At 36.9% G+C, this 17,862-nt stretch overlaps 2 protein-coding genes and 2 non-coding genes across 5 annotated transcripts in view; 3 read left to right on the top strand and 1 right to left on the bottom strand.

Moving 5' to 3' along the window:
- Nucleotides 1–4,100: 4,100 nt before the first annotated feature.
- Nucleotides 4,101–4,173, bottom strand: trnar-acg (transfer RNA arginine (anticodon ACG)). The gene has a single exon. It is a non-coding gene; the product is annotated as a tRNA-Arg (tRNA).
- Nucleotides 4,174–4,373: 200 nt separating this feature from the next.
- On the top strand, nt 4,374–7,981 carry pdcd2l (programmed cell death 2-like). The gene is made up of 6 exons (XM_057329979.1): nt 4,374–4,647; nt 5,801–5,964; nt 6,078–6,500; nt 7,230–7,343; nt 7,509–7,666; nt 7,750–7,981. The coding sequence occupies exons 1-6, from the start codon at nt 4,543–4,545 to the stop codon at nt 7,878–7,880; spliced, it is 1,095 nt and encodes a 364-aa protein (XP_057185962.1). The 5' UTR covers nt 4,374–4,542; the 3' UTR covers nt 7,881–7,981.
- trnar-acg (transfer RNA arginine (anticodon ACG)) lies at nt 5,099–5,171 on the top strand. The gene has a single exon. It is a non-coding gene; the product is annotated as a tRNA-Arg (tRNA).
- A 1,053-nt stretch (nt 7,982–9,034) lies between the features above and the next one.
- The window catches only part of banp (BTG3 associated nuclear protein), a 35,401-nt gene continuing 26,573 nt past the window's right edge, over nt 9,035–17,862 (top strand). Inside the window, exons 1-9 of one of the 2 annotated variants that reach the window (XM_057329638.1) lie at nt 9,035–9,135; nt 10,752–10,830; nt 10,914–10,993; nt 11,100–11,296; nt 12,293–12,397; nt 12,833–13,002; nt 14,304–14,543; nt 14,894–15,055; nt 17,205–17,332. In XM_057329638.1, the coding sequence (XP_057185621.1) occupies nt 10,758–10,830; nt 10,914–10,993; nt 11,100–11,296; nt 12,293–12,397; nt 12,833–13,002; nt 14,304–14,543; nt 14,894–15,055; nt 17,205–17,332 (1,155 nt within the window). In that variant the 5' untranslated portion in view covers nt 9,035–9,135; nt 10,752–10,757. The other variant, XM_057329639.1, reaches the window with a different exon arrangement.

Below are 17,862 nucleotides of genomic sequence, written 5' to 3'. Positions count from 1 at the left end.
TTATTTATCCGTTATATTGAAGAGACCTTTTTGAAGGAGTTTGGTTTACTTATGAGCACTTGAGCTTAAATGAGACTTGGGTGTTTGTAATAGACGTACAGTAGGTTATGATGTCGGCCATGATTTGTTGCAATTTTGAGGTGTTCAGTCTTATTATGATTTAAGAAAATAAATGCGATTGCGCTCCTCATGAATCGACTGTTTCTAGTTTTTCACTGACGTGTCTCTTAAGTGTTGAGGACTAGTGCTGCTTTGAGCCTACATTCAGTATGAGTAAAATACTCAAGTACTGTTCAAATCAGATACTCGAAGACTTTTACTCAAGTCGTTTTGAAATTGGTGACTTGTAACTTGTAATGGAGTAATTTTCACTGCAAGGTATCTGTACTTTTACTTAAGTATGGTTTTCAGGTACTCTTTACACCTCTGTTTATTTTACATGGATCTATTTGCAATACACATTTGCAACAGATGTAACCTTCAAGCCTACAGCCTATTGACAAAACAAGCGAGTTTGTTCTAAAGCGAGTTTGCTATGGCTCTCTAACGTTTGTACCATTGTTAACATTTTAAAAGCGAATTAAAAGCTTCTCAATAACATACTAATTGATCAGGTATTTGAGAAACGATGTCTAGCAATGTTGGTTTATTTGCTGTGAATCGTTTATGTGATTCAGTAAATGTTGTAGATTAGCTGTATAAGAAAATGTGTGTTTGCTGCGCAGAACGAACGAAATATAACATCAAAGTACCGCGAGAGTGATTCGATCTCATTATGGAGCAACTTGCTTATTGAGTCGCTCTCGCGGTACTTTGGTGTTATACATTGATCGTTCTGCTGCGCAGCGGGACATTAAATCCAACACACCTATTTTTTTTATCTTTCAACGTTTATCGGATCAGAAGATTCTAGTTTCGACTCCTGGCTGGCTCGATTTTTTGAAATTCTGATTAGCTTTACGGTTGTTTGTCCTAACTACACCACTGCATAGATAAGGGACGCGCATATTTTTGAGTTTGATTGTTCTTACACTTTCGTCACAAATTGTTACTATTAGCATCAGTAGTATTGGTAGTATTAAAACATAAGTAGGAACATTTTCACAGTAAATCATTAGCTCAGTTTGCTCAAGACTTCTACTGCCCCCTCGTGGCTTCGTTTAAGTCTGATTAACGTTGACGTGCATCAGTTCACAGTGTAACGTTAATTGCAAATCAGAAGTGTAACATCTTGTGAAATTTCAAGAAATTTTGGTATACAATTTTGAGATCACACTATCCAGGTATGGAGGACTAAACCTGCAAAAATTATAAATAAATGAATGTATAAATAAATAAATATATAAACGAATAAATGTAATAATATGAAAATAAATACAGGAATGAATGGTTTGATAAAACAAAATAATTCGTTTTAGCTATTATTGATCTTAGCTTTAACTTTTCTTTTCATTTTTTAAATTGATTTATTATTTTTTGTGTCAATTTTTAATTATTTTTAATTATTATTATTTTTTATTTTTTAGATTATTTTATTTATCCTTTCCTTTTATTTTTACATTTATTTATTTATACGTTTATTTATTTTTATATTTATTTATTATCGCATGTATTTATTTCCACTTTTATTTATTTATTCTTGTATTTATTCTTACTTTTCTGTGTCTTGTATGATAATTAGATGGGTTGGTCTTGCCTACTATTGGTTCAGCGTAGATTGAAGCGTTTGATCGATTACTCTTGACTTGTTTTGGACTAACGTCACGTCACTCACTGATCGTTTGCTTCGTGTATAACGTTTATGGCGTGCGCACAATTAGCTAGAGAGTTACAGCATTTAGCCAATGAAGTCGATAACCATGCATCAAATGACTGTGTGTCATTCAGATTAGATGCACTTATTGATGATTTATTACAGATTGACGGCGAGATAAATGACAAAGTTCTCCCTCGGTTGTTAGCCTCTTTGCAGCACATTCAAAGTCTGTGCGAGTCAGAGGGTGCTATGCTATGGTGGCGTTACAGTTCAACTGGTGAAAATCATAAAGCACAAAATGTAATAAGGTTTAACTACACAGATGAGCTTGTAAACCGAAGTCGCAAGCTAACGCTTTGTCAAAGTGATAGTTATAAGCAGCCTTTCGGTTAGAAAAAGCGTAAAGATTTAATGTAACATGATGTAACATAATGTAAATGAATTGAGACATAGTGAACTTAAGTCACAAGTTAACACGGTAGTAATGAGCATCGTTCTTTCACTACAGGGGCCATCAAATGGAAACCATTCCTTCTAAAAAGACGTGGTTACTAAACGGTACTCGTAAACTACATTTCATAAGAGATAAATAACACAGAGGTCACAAGTTAAGACGGGCATATTCCCTTGATTCATCCAGCTGCATATTGTTGTGTGACATCTTGATATTATTGCAAAGATCCGCAGCAGCTAGCATTGCGAAATAGTTTAGTGTGATTGTTACCGTAGTGACACGCTGCCTCGCTTTATTGCATGGGTACGAATCCCGTGTCAAATCGCTTTATTTATTTTTTCACCTCGCTTCAGCCGTTACGGGCGATCATACCAATAATTTGCAATCTTAACAAGAATGTCAAAATCATGTAACAAGAAAGTCTGTGTTTATTAGACATCTTAATATCAAGTCGTCTTGTGCTTTCAGAATCGACGAATCTGCTGAGGTCGTTCATGCACCTCTTTGGCAGAGGACCTGTAACCGGAACTTGGTCACCACCTTAGCACCCCCTGACTCGCACAGATTTTGAAGAACTTTGTCATTTATCTCTCCGTCAATCTGTAATAAATCCTCAATAAATGCATCTAATCTGAATGACACATAGTCATTTGATGCATGGTTATCGACTTCATTGGCTAAATGCTGTAACTCTCTAGCTAATTGTGCGCCCGCCATAGTTACTTAACGTTATACACGAAGCAAACGATCAGTGAGTGACGTGACGTTAGTCCAAAACAAGTCAAGAGTAATCGATCAAACGCTTCAATCTACGCTGAACCAATAGTAGGCAAGACCAACCCATCTAATTATCATACAAGACACAGAAAAGTAAGAATAAATACAAGAATAAATAAATAAAAGTGGAAATAAATACATGCGATAATAAATAAATATAAAAATAAATAAACGTATAAATAAATAAATGTAAAAATAAAAGGAAAGGATAAATAAAATAATCTAAAAATAAAAAATAATAATAATTAAAAATAATTAAAAATGGACACAAAAAATAATAAATCAATTTAAAAAATGAAAAGAAAAGTTAAAGCTAAGATCAATAATAGCTAAAACGAATTATTTTGTTTTATCAAACCATTCATTCCTGTATTTATTTTCATATTATTACATTTATATATTTATTTATTTATACATTCATTTATTTATAATTTTTGCAGGTTTAGTCCTCCATATCCAGGTAGTGATGTCTTTATAGAGGTTATAGAGATGACAGTTCAGTTTAACACTTGCCCTGTGCTTATTATCCTTGACTGATTGATTGATTGATTGATCCAAATACTTTTCATCCGTTTCTTGTATTTATGTATTTATTTGTTTTTTCTTTAGTTTATTAATCTGTACTTATTTTTGCTAAACTCAACCAAGGATGTTGCTGGTAATTTGTATATTTAGAAATGGAATTCTACGCCTATTTTTGTTTTAATAAAAAAAGTTTCGGGGAATTGGTTCTTTGAATTTATACCCAAATATGTGCGTAGATTCTATTTATCACGCGGAGTAAGACAAGGCTGTCCTATATCTCCATATTTATTCTTACTAGCCTCTCAACTTTTAGCTCTTCATGTTTCCAGTAGTAATTTGCAAGGTATTACAATTGACGACAGACAAATTATAATCAGCCAGCTGGCTGACGACACCATATTATTTCTAAATTATATGTTTTTATTTATTTATTTTTAATTAATTAATTTATTTTTATTTTATTATTATTATTTATTGTGGTTAATTATAAGTGTACTACTTGAAAATTAATTGAAATGAAAACAAAAAACAAATATGTGCGTCCTGTATCCATGACTGACTGTAGTTAGAATCAAATTTCCAAAGAATCGAGCCAGCCAGGAGTCGAACCTGGAATCTTCTGATCCGTAGTCAGACGCGTTATCCATTGCGCCACTGGCCCGACGTTGCGAGCACCTTGACATACTGAAATCCGAGTTTAAACTGTTCCGAAAAAGGCTGGCCATGTATTCGTTGTATTTTATATTTACAATAACATTCAAAACTGGTGATACGATGAGTGATGAGTGTCAACATATGAATCATATGCTGTTTGTAATCATTTCATATTATTCTCACAAATTGCTTCATCTAATTCTTTATAATCTGACATGTTGGATAGACATTTTGTTTGTCTATTATGGACAAGTGTGAATTAGATAAGGAATGCAAATGTAGATGATCATTAAGGTTAAACTAATTAGTCAAGTTTAGTCTCCACGTGTTTAGAGAAGCACATGGACAGCTGCCTGCAGTTCTTTGCTAACGTTAAATGATAATGGCAACAGCAGCACATGAGACAGTTCTCATAGGAATATGTGATGGAGCCATTGACAAGAACACGTCGTATTGTACGAACAAAATTGGAGATATTCCGGTAAAGAAGTGTTATTTATATTCAGTTAATTGTTATATAAGTTATACGTATACAGAAGGCATGTATCATGCTAATCAAAGCTAAGTTACAGAATCCGCATGACGGCTCGCTGTTTACTGATCTTCTGTCGCGTTATTGTTTAGACTGATTTCACATATGAGCGAAATGCTGTCAGGTGATTTGCTTTCTGAAATGAACATTAAAGAATAGGTTTAACAAGCGTTTCAAAGAAGACTTTGGTTGGCCAGAATGGCTAAGTAAGCTAAGCTGCAAGCCATGCTAACTTTAAATTAACTTAATGTGAGCCGACGTACGTGGGTCACAACGTTTTTCCGTTTAATAATAAAGTAAATTCTACAATAAAGTACATTTCAAATTCTATTCGAATTAAAGAAGAGTAAGACACTTTAGGATTGAACAAGTTCCTTTACAAACAATTGTGAAATGCATAGGGCCAGTGGCGCAATGGATAACGCGTCTGACTACGGATCAGAAGATTCTAGGTTCGACTCCTGGCTGGCTCGATTCTTTTGAATTTAGAATTGTCCCAACACCTATTTGTTATTTACACCAGTGCAATAGTGTGAAACTGCTAACGAGCATAGTGGTAAATAACGTATACACTGTATAAGTATATTTTAAATTATGGATAACGCGTCTGACTACGGATCAGAAGATTCTAGATTCGACTCCTGGCTGATTCGATTCTTTTGAATTTAGAATTGTCCCAACACCTATTTGTTATTTACATCAGTGCAATAGTGTGAAACTGCTAACGAGCATAGTGGTAAATATTTATAAAGTATACAGTGTATAAGTATATTTTAAATTATAAAGTATAAGTACATTTTATTAATGCCAAATCTGGCAATATGTTGTTTTTATAGTGACATTATTTTTAATTGATAAAGTTTAATTTGTTTAAGCTTAATTGATAAAACATGTTGTATTTATATTTTTTAATTCTTTTTTTATAACATTTGTGTCAATAAGTTGATTTATGACATTTATGTTGCTTGAAAACATTTTGTTACTGATTTTTTTATTATACAGTGCATGTGCTAATTCGGTATTATTTACAATAAGATAAACAAAAATTGCAATGCAAAACCACCCTAACATATATATTTCATTGCATTTTTAATAATTCCAGGATTTACTGCCGGTAATCACTCTCCAATATCCCACATGCACTCTGTGCCAGAAAGGCCTGTCTCATGTCGTGCAAGTCTACTGTCCCATCGCCGCATCTCCTTACCACAGAACAATCAATGTATTTGCCTGCACCAATCCACAGTGCTATGGCAAATCAGAAAGGTCAAATCTTGTGTTTGTTTGGCAGAATAATCGTATCGCATGCTACATTGCATACTTTTATACTACCCTTCTTATTTTGTAATGCACTGACCATGTGGCTTCTACATACCCAGCTGGATTGTCCTGCGCTCTCAGTGCCTGGATGATGACATCAAAGCCTTATCAGGGAGACAGGACAACAAAAGCGCACCATGTAAAGAATCATCAATGTCCCGAACAGACTGGTGTGATGAAGCTGATGATTGGGGGGTGGAAGATGAACAGAACACACATACCTGTTCAGATCCAGTTCAAACCGTGACTGACAGCATCAGTGCGGGAATGGATGTGAGCAGCAAGCTTCAGGGCCTGTGCATTGATGGAGGAGTGGATCATCAAAATGCCCTACAGCCTACAGATGTGCCCACGTTCAAGTCATTCTACATAAGCGTTATGGAGGAAACAGATTTAGATGGATTTCGTGATACGGATCATGAAAATGAACTGCTTAGACAGTATGAGGAAAGGGAGGGAGTGATCGTTGGGGAGACTGGGAGGTGAGAATCGAAATGGCGCAATGGAGCACAACAGAAAGGTTATGGCTGTAAAAATCCCATTAATTTCATAAACAAATAATTATTTTATATTATTTTTAAAAACATTCCCAGTTGGTAATAATGAACCACCGAGTTTTGCATATGATTTAATCAATACATTTACAATACACTGTTTCTGTATTGTTGTCAGTAACTATAAGGTAATAGTTTTTAGATCTACTGTATATTATAGGATTTGTTTTGTTTTCATGTTGTTGTTGTTTTTTTGCATTGAATCAAAGTTTGAAATGTTGGGATTTATCTCATAGCTTGTAGGTTTGAATCATGACTTCATAACATGATGATGTATTGAGGATTTTTTAAAGGGAAAGAAATAGGAGAAAACCACTGGATGGTCACTGTGCTATAGCAGGGGTTCTCAACCTCACAAAAACTCAAAATTTCTACCAAATGAAATATTTTAGAGCTTCACATTAACTGAAAAAAAACTGTTATTTATAGTAAAAATGGCCAAATAATAAGGCATGTCTTGATATTTCATTTTTTTAAACGAATTTCAGTGCTCATTTAGTCTTTATTTTTAATTATTGGTCATCGTAAGGCCCCCTTGTCAGCTGGGGTCCCCTTGAGGGACACTGCCCCCCTGTAAAGAACCACTGCTCGATTAGAGACCAAAACTTCTTTAAGCTTTAAAATGAAATCATATGCCTTTATCATTTTATTTTCCAGTTGTGAAAGCGGGGAAGCACCAGAGGAATATGAGATGGCCAAAGCCAAGCATGGAGATGAAGTGTTCACAAATTTCATGAAGAAAATCTGTCTTTGTCCTGAACAAGTGTTACGGTAACTGACCCTAGTGTTTTGTTCTGTAAGAAAAGAGATGCTGAACGTCTTAGGCTACTCAACTATAAATTCTGCCTACCAAAAAAGAAATTTCTTTCCTGCCTGAAATGCTAAAAATACATTTATTTATTTAATCAAATTAATTTCTGTTAACTTATACTGTAGATACAGTTGGAGCGGAACACCTCTATTTATCACAGATCCACCTTCCAATATTAAAGAAATGGTGCCATGCTGTGGTCACTGCGGCGGGCCGAGAATTTTTGAGTTTCAGCTTATGCCCGCACTGGTCAGCTTGCTCTGTAGCAGAGACAAAAGTTCAGGTTAGTACGTAGAGATGATGATGATGATTTACATTTGTGCTCATTTATACAAATAAGATCAACATTTGTTTTTGCCTTTCTAGAGAGTGCACTGGAGTTTGGAACAGTTCTGGTGTACACCTGCAAAAACAGTTGCTGGAAATCTGGATTAGCAGTTGCAGTGGAGGAGTTTCTCTTTGTACAGCCTGACCCAGACCAGAAACTTTTCAAATGACAATAAAAAACAAGCAAAATAAACACAATTTATTATATATTGTTCTCTTAAGTGTATTTGTTTTGTATCTAAATTATTTGACGTAAGGTTTAACCATCCATAAATTAATTGTATAAATCTTAAAAGGGAATGAGCTTAGGGTCACTTCTGAAGTTTTGTTTATAGGCCCGGTTAAACAGACACGGTTTAGCTATGCCTTCGATGAATTCAGATATTTATGTCGCTTTTATAAAAATGCCTTCGAAGAATACATTACTGGTGTGCATCTTGAGACAAAACAATGGCACAGATATATTTTAAGATGTTTTTGGGCAAGTTATATTCAGTTAAGACACACATTCATTTTAGTTTAGGACTAGGCTTAAGCCTTGTCTGTGAAACCGGGCCATAATGTACTGTATATGCTTAAATGTTCAAAATGAGTTTTTAGACAAAAATATAATTGTGCCAAAATTCTTTTTTTTCATTACAAAGCTAAAATTTTACTTTTTATTTTTTTAAATGGTGATTTAGACCAAAAAAGAAAAGGCAGCTGAAAAAAGAGCCCTGAATATAATGGTAATGGTTAGAGAGTCGGACTCATGACCAGAAGGTTGCCGGTTCGATTCCCAGGGCCGGCAGGTAACAACTGAGGTGCCCTTGAGCAAGGCACCTTACCCCTACTTGCTCCCCGGGCGCTGTAGTGATAGCTGCCCACTGCTCCGGGGGTACGTGTGTTCACTACTCTCTGGATGGGTTAAATGCAGAGGTCACATTTCGTTGCCTTGTACATGTGCAATGACAATAAATAAAATCCAAAAGTATATTTTTGGATAGGCCGATTCTAAGGGTGACTGCTTTGTAGATGCTAAAATATAATGTAATTCATAAATAAAAATATAAATTAATTTTGAGTTCACTATTCTTTAAATATATAACAAGTCAATTATCCTCAACTTTTACACTTTTCTAATAATTTAAAATAATAATATTTGGCTACTGTTTAGCTAGTGCCTTCCAATATTCACAATATTTAGATCCAATATTTTGTACAAATGCAGAAAACCTAAAGATTTATGCAGTAAATAAAATAACACAACAATCCTTAATGCCAGTGTAACTCGAGCAGCAGCTTGAGCTTGATGAATAGTCGTCGGCTTGTGCGCATGCGCAGTCCGACCAGCGAGCGCGGTTCAATGCTCAAGCTTTTCTCTCGCGAGGAAGGACGCCATTATCGGAATCCTCACAAACAACACGAGAATTCGTCATTCACACGGTAATATAAACCATCCTGACACGCAACGCATCCTGTTCTCTGTGTTCTTCAAAATACGGCGCTGTGCATTCAAGAAATAGAAATTATGCTGCATATTTTGTGCCAGTAGTTTCTTGCGCACTAGCAAGGGCAGAAATGAGGCCTAGAAGCGTTTCACTGCTGCAGCTTAATGCCTTTCTGCTGTTAGCAGGCGCGAGCTAACGGGCTACATGGAGCATGTTAGCTGCAGTGTGCTAATTGTGCTGAAGAAATATTTTTTATTTTAATCGGGGGTTTATGAGAATTTATCAATAGCGTTTAAAAAGTCTAAGTTGATTTCTAAAGTTGCTTTTTCCATTTTGGTCAGCTATATTGAAGCTAGATGAGTCTTGAGTAACCAAGCGTAATCCCGCCAGCAATTTTACATTTACGTTAACTGTTACTGTTCAAATCATGAATGCTCCTTTCAGTCCACCTACAAAAAGTGTCATGAAAATTGCTTGCTTTTTAAATAACCTTACACAATGGAAATCGTTTCACGATTTAAAGTATTATGTAAATACATTGTGTATGAATATAGTAAATGTTTAGTACCATGTTTATAATATAAGTTAGAGGTGTTAACGTTACTCTTTGTAAGGTGATAACGTTTTTGTAAGGGTACATTTAGTCTGCAGTGAGTGTTATAATAGTAATTTTAGTCGTCTTTAAGCATAGGTTTCCTTGTGCGGAAAATCTTTACATTTCAGACCTGCAAAGTTGTGGAGATGAATAAAATGAAATGGAAAAAAAATGTTGTTTTGCCCAACTCTTAGTGCATAGCTAGAAATATTTTTCATAATTTTATCAATTAAAAAATATCCATGAATCAAGAGAACAAAATATGTAGATCATTTAAAAAATTAATATCAAAGCCAGCCACACCGTGGTTGACATTAATGGCTTACCCAAAAAATAAAATTGGCATCATTTGCTCACCCTCAAGTTGTTTCAAGTATATACATTTCGTTGTTCTGCTAAACGCAAAGAAAGATATTTGGAAGAATGTTTGTAGCCAAACAGTTCTGGGGCACTATTTACTATAGTATGAGAAAAATCTACTATGGTAGTCAATGGTGCTCCGGAACTGTTTAGTTTCCTGCCTTATTTAAAATATCTTTTTTTGTGTTATACATAACAAAAAAATGTATGGAGGTTTTGGAACAATTTGAAGGTGAGTAAATGATGACATAATTGTCATTTTTGCGTGAACTATTTCTGTAATGTGTTAATATGCATGAATGGAAGTAAGATTTCATTAGCATTATTAAATCAGTGTTGCACATGTGTTATATTAGTAATCCAGAATTAATGCAGGATCTTAAATACTTATTTTTTATTTTTTGTCATTTCATATTGCTTTGTTTTGCACAAAAATTTGTTATTTCTGGAGTTCCTTTCATTTTAAATATCCAATTTCTGTAATAACTCGCTATTTCACCAATCAATGAGCGTTCCAAAGATATGCGATTGTGCAGGCACTACATTTCATGTTTACTCGTTTTCATATACCAATGTTCTTCTTTGGAAACAATTTGTGCAGCATAAAACAATAGGATTTCCCCTACGGTTAAATAAAATCTTTCTTTAAATGACAGATTTGAATGATGTCTGACCAAGATTTGGTGGAGATAGTCCAGATCGCAGTGGATGATTTGAATCACGAGGGTCATGGAGGTGAGTTCTGCTCAGGTGCCAAAATACAGGGGCTAATATGGTTAAGAATTCCCTAACCACAATATCTTCACTGTTTTTAACAGACGACCTGGACAACGATGAAGCTGATCATCCAGGAAGGAAACGTCCAAGAATGGACAGTGGTCAAGAGGCATCTCTCAAAGTAGCCTTTTTTATTTCACTTCATGTTGTTCAGAATATGAATAGTTTTTATACAGTTTGCATTTATGATTGTTTTCCGAGTCTTTACTTGTTTTAACCCTCCACAGGCGATGCTGTTGTCGGTCAGCCAGGCTATCTGCCAGCGGCTTGACAGCATGGAGACCAAGCTGCAGCTTCTAGAAGCAACTTGTCGAGGTTTGGGGGAGAAACTGGACACATTGGGAAGGAACCAGGGGGCAATACAGGTGCCCATGGTCGCCGGCTCTCCATTTGGAGCCACTCAAACTTGTGACAAAGTGCGCTGGTGAGTGAACCAAAGATGATGCTCATTTTTTTTTATCAGATAAACCTTAAAGGAGCTGTATGTAATAATTTTACTGTATTAAATCAAAACAATACCTTAATAAGTTCGTAGACATTTAGGAAACATGCTAAGTTCATATATTGGTTTATACAAAAAACAATTCTATAGCCAGTTATTCCACTCTGAAATGTGCGTTCCGTAATGTCTGTTTATGTTTTGGTCCATGTGACCCCGCCCACTGACGATTTACCCACTAGTGTATTTCGACAGCTCGATTGCCAGTTGGTGACAATCACAGCATATTGCAGCAAACAAACGATCTGGGTCAGAGCAGATTCCGGTACTATTACGTTGCAAACTTAGAAAGAATAACTATATTATTTTACAACTTAAGAGGAGTAATAAACAATTTTGATATGGTTATTTAAACGAGACCGCAATATGGCCCGTAAATGCGACCTCCGGAGGATGCAACCTCTGAAACGAGCTGCTGATTGAGTTATATTTGAGAACAACAAAACCACTGCAAATGTGTAAATTATCAGATAAACTTTGTGTAAGAGTTTATGCTTTCCATTAAACTTCTGTAAGTGTTCTGGCAACTCCTGTGAGCGTCCAGTCTGAGAAGGAAAAACCCTCGCCAATATGTTGAATTTGGACTGCGATACCAAGTTTAACCGCTAGGTGTCAATGTTACATACAGCTCCTTTAAAAAAGCCTGCGTTAATAGAATGTCATTGGTCAAGCAGCATTAATATAAGCTTACCGTTATGAATTAAGCGCGGATATTTTTATTGACTTGCTCGATAACTGATTCAACTGTTCAAATTTAACCCCCCCCAAAAACGTTACAGATCGCAGTTTTAACACTATTAATTTAGTTTTAATAAGTATTAACTTATGCTGATGGACCTGAATACTATTAAAGGTGTAAACTGCTAGTATTAATAATAAACTGTATTATTTTACACGTTAATGGATTGTTTTTGCTCTCAGCGTTGTTCCCCAGACAAACGTCATAGTGAGCGGAGATAGGTCGAAGTCAATGAAGGAGGAAATTGTGTCACGCCCTGCAGACTCCTTGGAGAACTTACTAAGCAAGTGAGTGATCAAAAAACAAGAGGGAATCATGACGTCATGAAGTCATTTTAAAGTGCTAGTTTACCCAAAAATGAAAATTTTGTTGTCATTTACTAACCCTTTACCTGTATGACTTTCGTTCTTATGCAGAATACAAAAGAAGATATTTTGTAGAATGTTGATAACCGGCACTCACTCACTTGCATTTGTTTCGTGTCCATACAATAGAAGTGAATGGGTGCCGGCACTGTTCGGTTACCAGCTTTGTTTAAAATATATTTTTTGGTGTTCTGCGGAAGAAATAATGTAATAATGACAGAATTTTCATTTTTGGGTGAACTATACCTTTAAGAGACAAAACACGTCAGTCAGACCTTAATTAGCCGTGAAGGTATTTTATTATTCAGGAGAATATTTTGATCTTAAATGTAACGCCACTTTAATGTTTCGCTGCAGTACTGTTGGGCGAGGAAGACAGAAGACCATCGTGCTGAAGGTTCCGGTCCACGAAGAGATTCATGATGATCAGGAAAGCGGCTCTGAAACGAGTGACTCCGTGTCTAACAGCGGTCAGCAGTCATCTCAAAGCACCAACAATGTGACACTCATCACGCTGAACTCAGAAGGTATGATTCAAAAGAGCCGTGTGTTTTAACGCTTTTATAAGAAAAATCTTAAAGGAACAATACTGAAGGGAATTTAAAATGGAAGTAAATGGGACAACGCAACAAACAATAAAATGCTCTCTGCATTGGGTAAATAGTCACAGATTTAAAACCATGCGATAACATGAGACTAGACAGTTTCATCTGCATTGAAATCTAAGCTAAAGTATACTGAACTAAAGCTCAATTCGATTAATATTACGAATATTTCTGACACTTCATTATTTTAAGTTCTATGGCACTACCGGACACATCAAAGTCACGTTCCCATGACATCAGGTCATTTGGTCTTGCGTAAAGCGTCTGGCCATCTGATTCAGAGCTGTATCTTCAGTCTGGACGAGTCCTGAGATTAAAGGCTTTGTTTTGATTGTTTAACTTCTGCTTTTGCTTTTCTTATTTGTTGACTGGGTTGTTTTGGAGTGGCGTCTGGGTCAGCTCGGTTACTTCAAAGGCGTTCCTCTACAAATATTCCCTCATTCGCAGCTGTTTGTGATGACATTCAGTCATCAAATGGCTACATTTGGTTTTTAAAAGGCTTTGCTTTTGTTTTTCTGCGTTTTACTCATTTTCCCCTCGCTTTAATCTTGTCATCATTCCGTGGTTTTTATGTAATGAGACTCTGTTGATCTTGTTGATCGCGTGTGCTTTTTGCGATTTGCAAATGTGCTGTTTTTTCATGTTTTTTGGATCTGTCAATCAAGGAGTGATTTGTTTTGATCCCACCTTTGTTAGCTCCACCTCTGTATCTTCCTTGGTGAGATGCAGTAATGTGCGTTAATGATAAACCCTAATAAGAAATTCACCTTTCAGGAGACAAAATATGCCATCAGATTTTTTTTGCAGATCATTAGTAGTGCTCTGTGCTCTGTGTACTCTGGTCGCTCTGTTGGTGGAGCGACCAGAGATGGCCACTAGGGGGCACTCTTGCATTTCATGTGACTGTGGCTGGACTGGGTTTAAATGCATGGGAATGTAAAGCCTCAACCACCACAGATTTAAGAGATCTGCGTTCACCCAAAATTCTGTTAAGTTGTTGACCGATGTGACCTGTGACTTTTTAAAATATTGCATTTAATTCATTATTTTTTCCATTGTCATCTACAGTCAACACTTGCTGTGGGATACATGCCTTTTTTTCCCCTGCACTGAGAATTGTATAATCAGTTTATACATATTGCAAAAGCAACTATTTAACATGGGTGTGCTGCAGAGTACACATGCTTATATCTCTTCCATTCTTTTCTCTTCTATCCCTATAGAGGACTTTCCAACCGGAACGTGGTTAGGTGATGAGAACAACCCTGAGATGCGCGTGCGCTCCCCGGTGTCCTCATCCGACATGTTGCACATCAGCACCAACTGCCGCACGGCGGAGAAGATGGCGCTGACGCTGCTGGACTACCTGTTCCACCGCGAGGTGCAAGCTGTCTCCAACCTCTCTGGACAGGGCAAGCATGGCAAAAAACAGCTGGACCCTCTCATGATCTACGGCATTCGATGTGAGTCTGTCTGTCTGTCTATCTATCCTCTGAATCAGCAAATCTTGTGTCAGATCTATTTGTAGGTCAATTCATGCAGCATTCCATAAGTCCTCAAAGAACGAGTTGGTGTGCATGACCGCTGTTGAGGAGTGTTACGATCGGTGTTGCACAAACAAGCCTGGCTTTTGATTCTGGCTAATGCAAACACAACACATGTATAATGATCGATAGATAGTGGAATGCGTCTTGGAGCTGTTTAAAGGATGGTAACTGTTTGCTGCATTAAATGTCATTACATCAGCATTTCCGCCCTTTTTCCAAAGCTGTATTATCATTTCACTGTGCGTTTTGTGTTGTTGTGCAACCAGGTCACCTGTTTCACAAGTTCAGCATCACAGAGTCCGACTGGTACCGCATCAAGCAGAGCATCGACTCCAAGTGTCGCACCGCATGGCGCCGAAAACAACGAGGACAGAGTCTGGCGGTTAAGAGTTTCTCCCGACGGACCCGTTCCTCGCAGAATAGTTCAGGTACAGACGATAACAATTGTTTTTGGTAGTCGATACCAGGATATTGAAATTACACGGGTAGTTAATACCTGCACTTCGACATTTCTAGTATATTTTATATCTTTCGTGAATGTATGGAACCCAGCTGGTTTGTGTTCTGAAAAACAAATATAAACAGATGTTGAGATTGAGCGTGTGTGGTAGTTTTGGCACAGAATTAGCCGCGTATACGTACTTTGTTACTTTGATTGGGCGTTTTAATGCGCAATGTATACATTATGTAAACATGCACCTCTGTATATATTTGCGCACTTATGTGTGTGTGCGGGAAAAAGATGTTACGAATGATGCGTCCAACGTAACAGATGGTTCTAATCGCAGGACAATGCCTCATTTCCTGTCCTTTCCTCGCAGAGATACAAGGATCTGATCTCTGACCCGCTTCGGACTAACCCAAATATACTGTATTAGTCCACTACAATGGTCCATAGACTTAGGATTGCTTCACCTCGTGTAGTTTTCTCGGTCCAGCTGGATCAGGCCTCCCAGCGCGGTAGCTCAAACTGTTACTCGTTTACGAACAAGCCACCTGGTGCTTGGCCTTCTTTCAAAACCACGACCAGGGCGAGAGGAACATGTGGCCTGTAACCGAGCGAGGAACAAAGTGCATCAGAGAATACTCATTATTGATGCGTAGGCAGTAAATAAAACTCTTGTGGCCGTAGCATTTTTGTTGCTTTTTACAGTTTTATTCTTAATGATGTCTAAACAAAGTTTTCTTTTCAGTTTATCGTAGATTTGTTAATATTTTGAATTAACTTAAATTTTTATATATTTAGTTTTCATGGTAATTTTAGTTTAGTAATTAAACAAATATTTTATGTTTTTTATTTCATTATACATTTATCTTTTTTATATAAGTTCAATGTATTTTATTTCAGTTTAGTTTGATTTATTTTCAGTTCATTTTAGTTCCTCAACGTAAACATATTTCAGTTTATTGCTGAGCCAACGTTTCTAACAACGTGTCTACACCGGGTGCAACCGATGCAACGCGACAACATTTTAAATGATAATGAGTTCTGTTGTTTTTTGTCGTGTTGCGCCGCATCCGGTGTAGACACGGTGTAATTTTTCTTTACGTTTTTCAAACAATATAAATATTTCAATTGACAGATATTTTTAATGGTTTCGGTGGCTGAAGTACAACACACCTGGCGAAATATTTGTAAACCTTCTTTGACAATTCCATTCGATGCCACTAGAGGCGCTAATGGAATGTGTACTTTGCGTGTAGATTTAACGTTATTGTCTTTAGAACATTGCACTCATGAAACACTGGTATTTAACTTCAGTAATAGCCAGGAATATCAGGTGGGAGGAGCCTTTCAGATGCATTAAAATTTAATTTGCAGTAGTTTTCAGCCGCGGTCTAGGCAAGATTCACGTCATTTACGATCGCGTTTCGTCCGAAAGGAGGAAAGAATTGAAAACGTGACACTGCTCTTTAGAGTAATTTTATCCTGCAAATTTGCTTTTCACTTTGATTTAAAATCACATCCACTTTGTAAATGAACACCGCAATGTTTTGCCAGAGCCCACTTGACGACGTTCAATCAGAAATGCGGTAAGCGTGTGTTGTAAGTCTGTTTGGGCTGTTGTTGTGTGTCGGCGATGCTTATTGTTTAGACTAAGGGGGTTGGGTTTACGTACAGTTTTGGGGCACGAGAGTGTTTGGGCTGCTAGGTTAAGAGCCCTTGTTGTGTATTTTGAGACCGTTTACACTGTATAAACAAGCTCTAATCTGGCAGATGCACTGGATCAAGTCCAGGAGCAGTCGGAAGGGATTTTCCTAAAGTTCAGGGTGTGTGTATGTGAACTACTTCTGCTCTGCGTTTGTTTGGGTTCGAGTTTGTACAGATTCGTACAAATCCTGAAGGGCCTGCGACCTACAGTCATGAACGCGAGGGCGTTCGTCTGATAACGCCGAAATTTAAGATTTGTCATGACCGAGAACAGAGTGCGGTCTCGCTTAAGTGTGTGCGTTTTTGGCAGTTCCAATCGAGTATCTTTGTTATTGAAACCAGTTGTTTGACCTGGTCTCTCATTTCTGGTTTGACCCACATAGTCGGTCTGTGTTGTGAACTTGTTTATCTGTGTCTCTGAGCAGATGGAGTCTCGGCCGGAGAGACGTCGGCCATCGAGACCTCTACCCAGCAGGCTTTGCATTACGCTTTGACTGGGGCCACACAACAAGTCCAGATCCACCGCATAGGAGAAGACGGGCAGGTGCAAGTCGTGAGTATCATCTTATAAGAGGAAAACCCACACACACACACACACACACACACACATACGTTTAGATACTACCAATTATAGGGATTTGAACAAACTTATTAATTCATACTTGTAGTTATTTTGTATAACGTATAAAAGTGTTGCATAAACTTTAAGGTTCCTGGGGCCGGATTCACAAAACATTCTTAAGAAGAAAATTCTTCTCAACTGTCATATTTTTTCTTGCATTCTATTTTAAGAAAAAAGTTACAAATGTTATGTATTCCTGAAAAACTTCTTAAGGGGTCGATCATACCCACTGCGTTTTTTGCTTTTAGACGCGCCTCTTTTGAATTGTTTTCAGTTGGCTTTTGCCACCTGCTGCGCCAACGCATTTGTGTGATCAGCCACTAAGTTTTCGAAACAAAAGCTGTCGTACATATCATTTTAAGGTTGAGATACTCACAGTTGTCTTTAATCTCAAAATGTAAGACGTTTAATACATCTATTCGGGTTTTTTTTCACATAAAAAAACTTGACGTATATTGTAT

This window comes from Triplophysa rosa, linkage group LG3, assembly GCF_024868665.1.
Source record: "Triplophysa rosa linkage group LG3, Trosa_1v2, whole genome shotgun sequence".
Lineage (NCBI taxonomy): Eukaryota > Metazoa > Chordata > Actinopteri > Cypriniformes > Nemacheilidae > Triplophysa > Triplophysa rosa.
This window is presented reverse-complemented; position numbering and strand designations above follow the sequence as displayed.

Bases quoted from the DNA above. Each gene is read 5' to 3' on its own strand.
- pdcd2l (XM_057329979.1), top strand. From the start codon at position 4,543: ATGATAATGGCAACAGCAGCACATGAGACAGTTCTCATAGGAATATGT. The intron at 5,965-6,077 runs GTCAAATCTTGT...CTACATACCCAG, and splicing joins TGCTATGGCAAATCAGAAAG to CTGGATTGTCCTGCGCTCTC. The intron at 7,667-7,749 runs GTTAGTACGTAG...TTGCCTTTCTAG, and splicing joins TAGCAGAGACAAAAGTTCAG to AGAGTGCACTGGAGTTTGGA.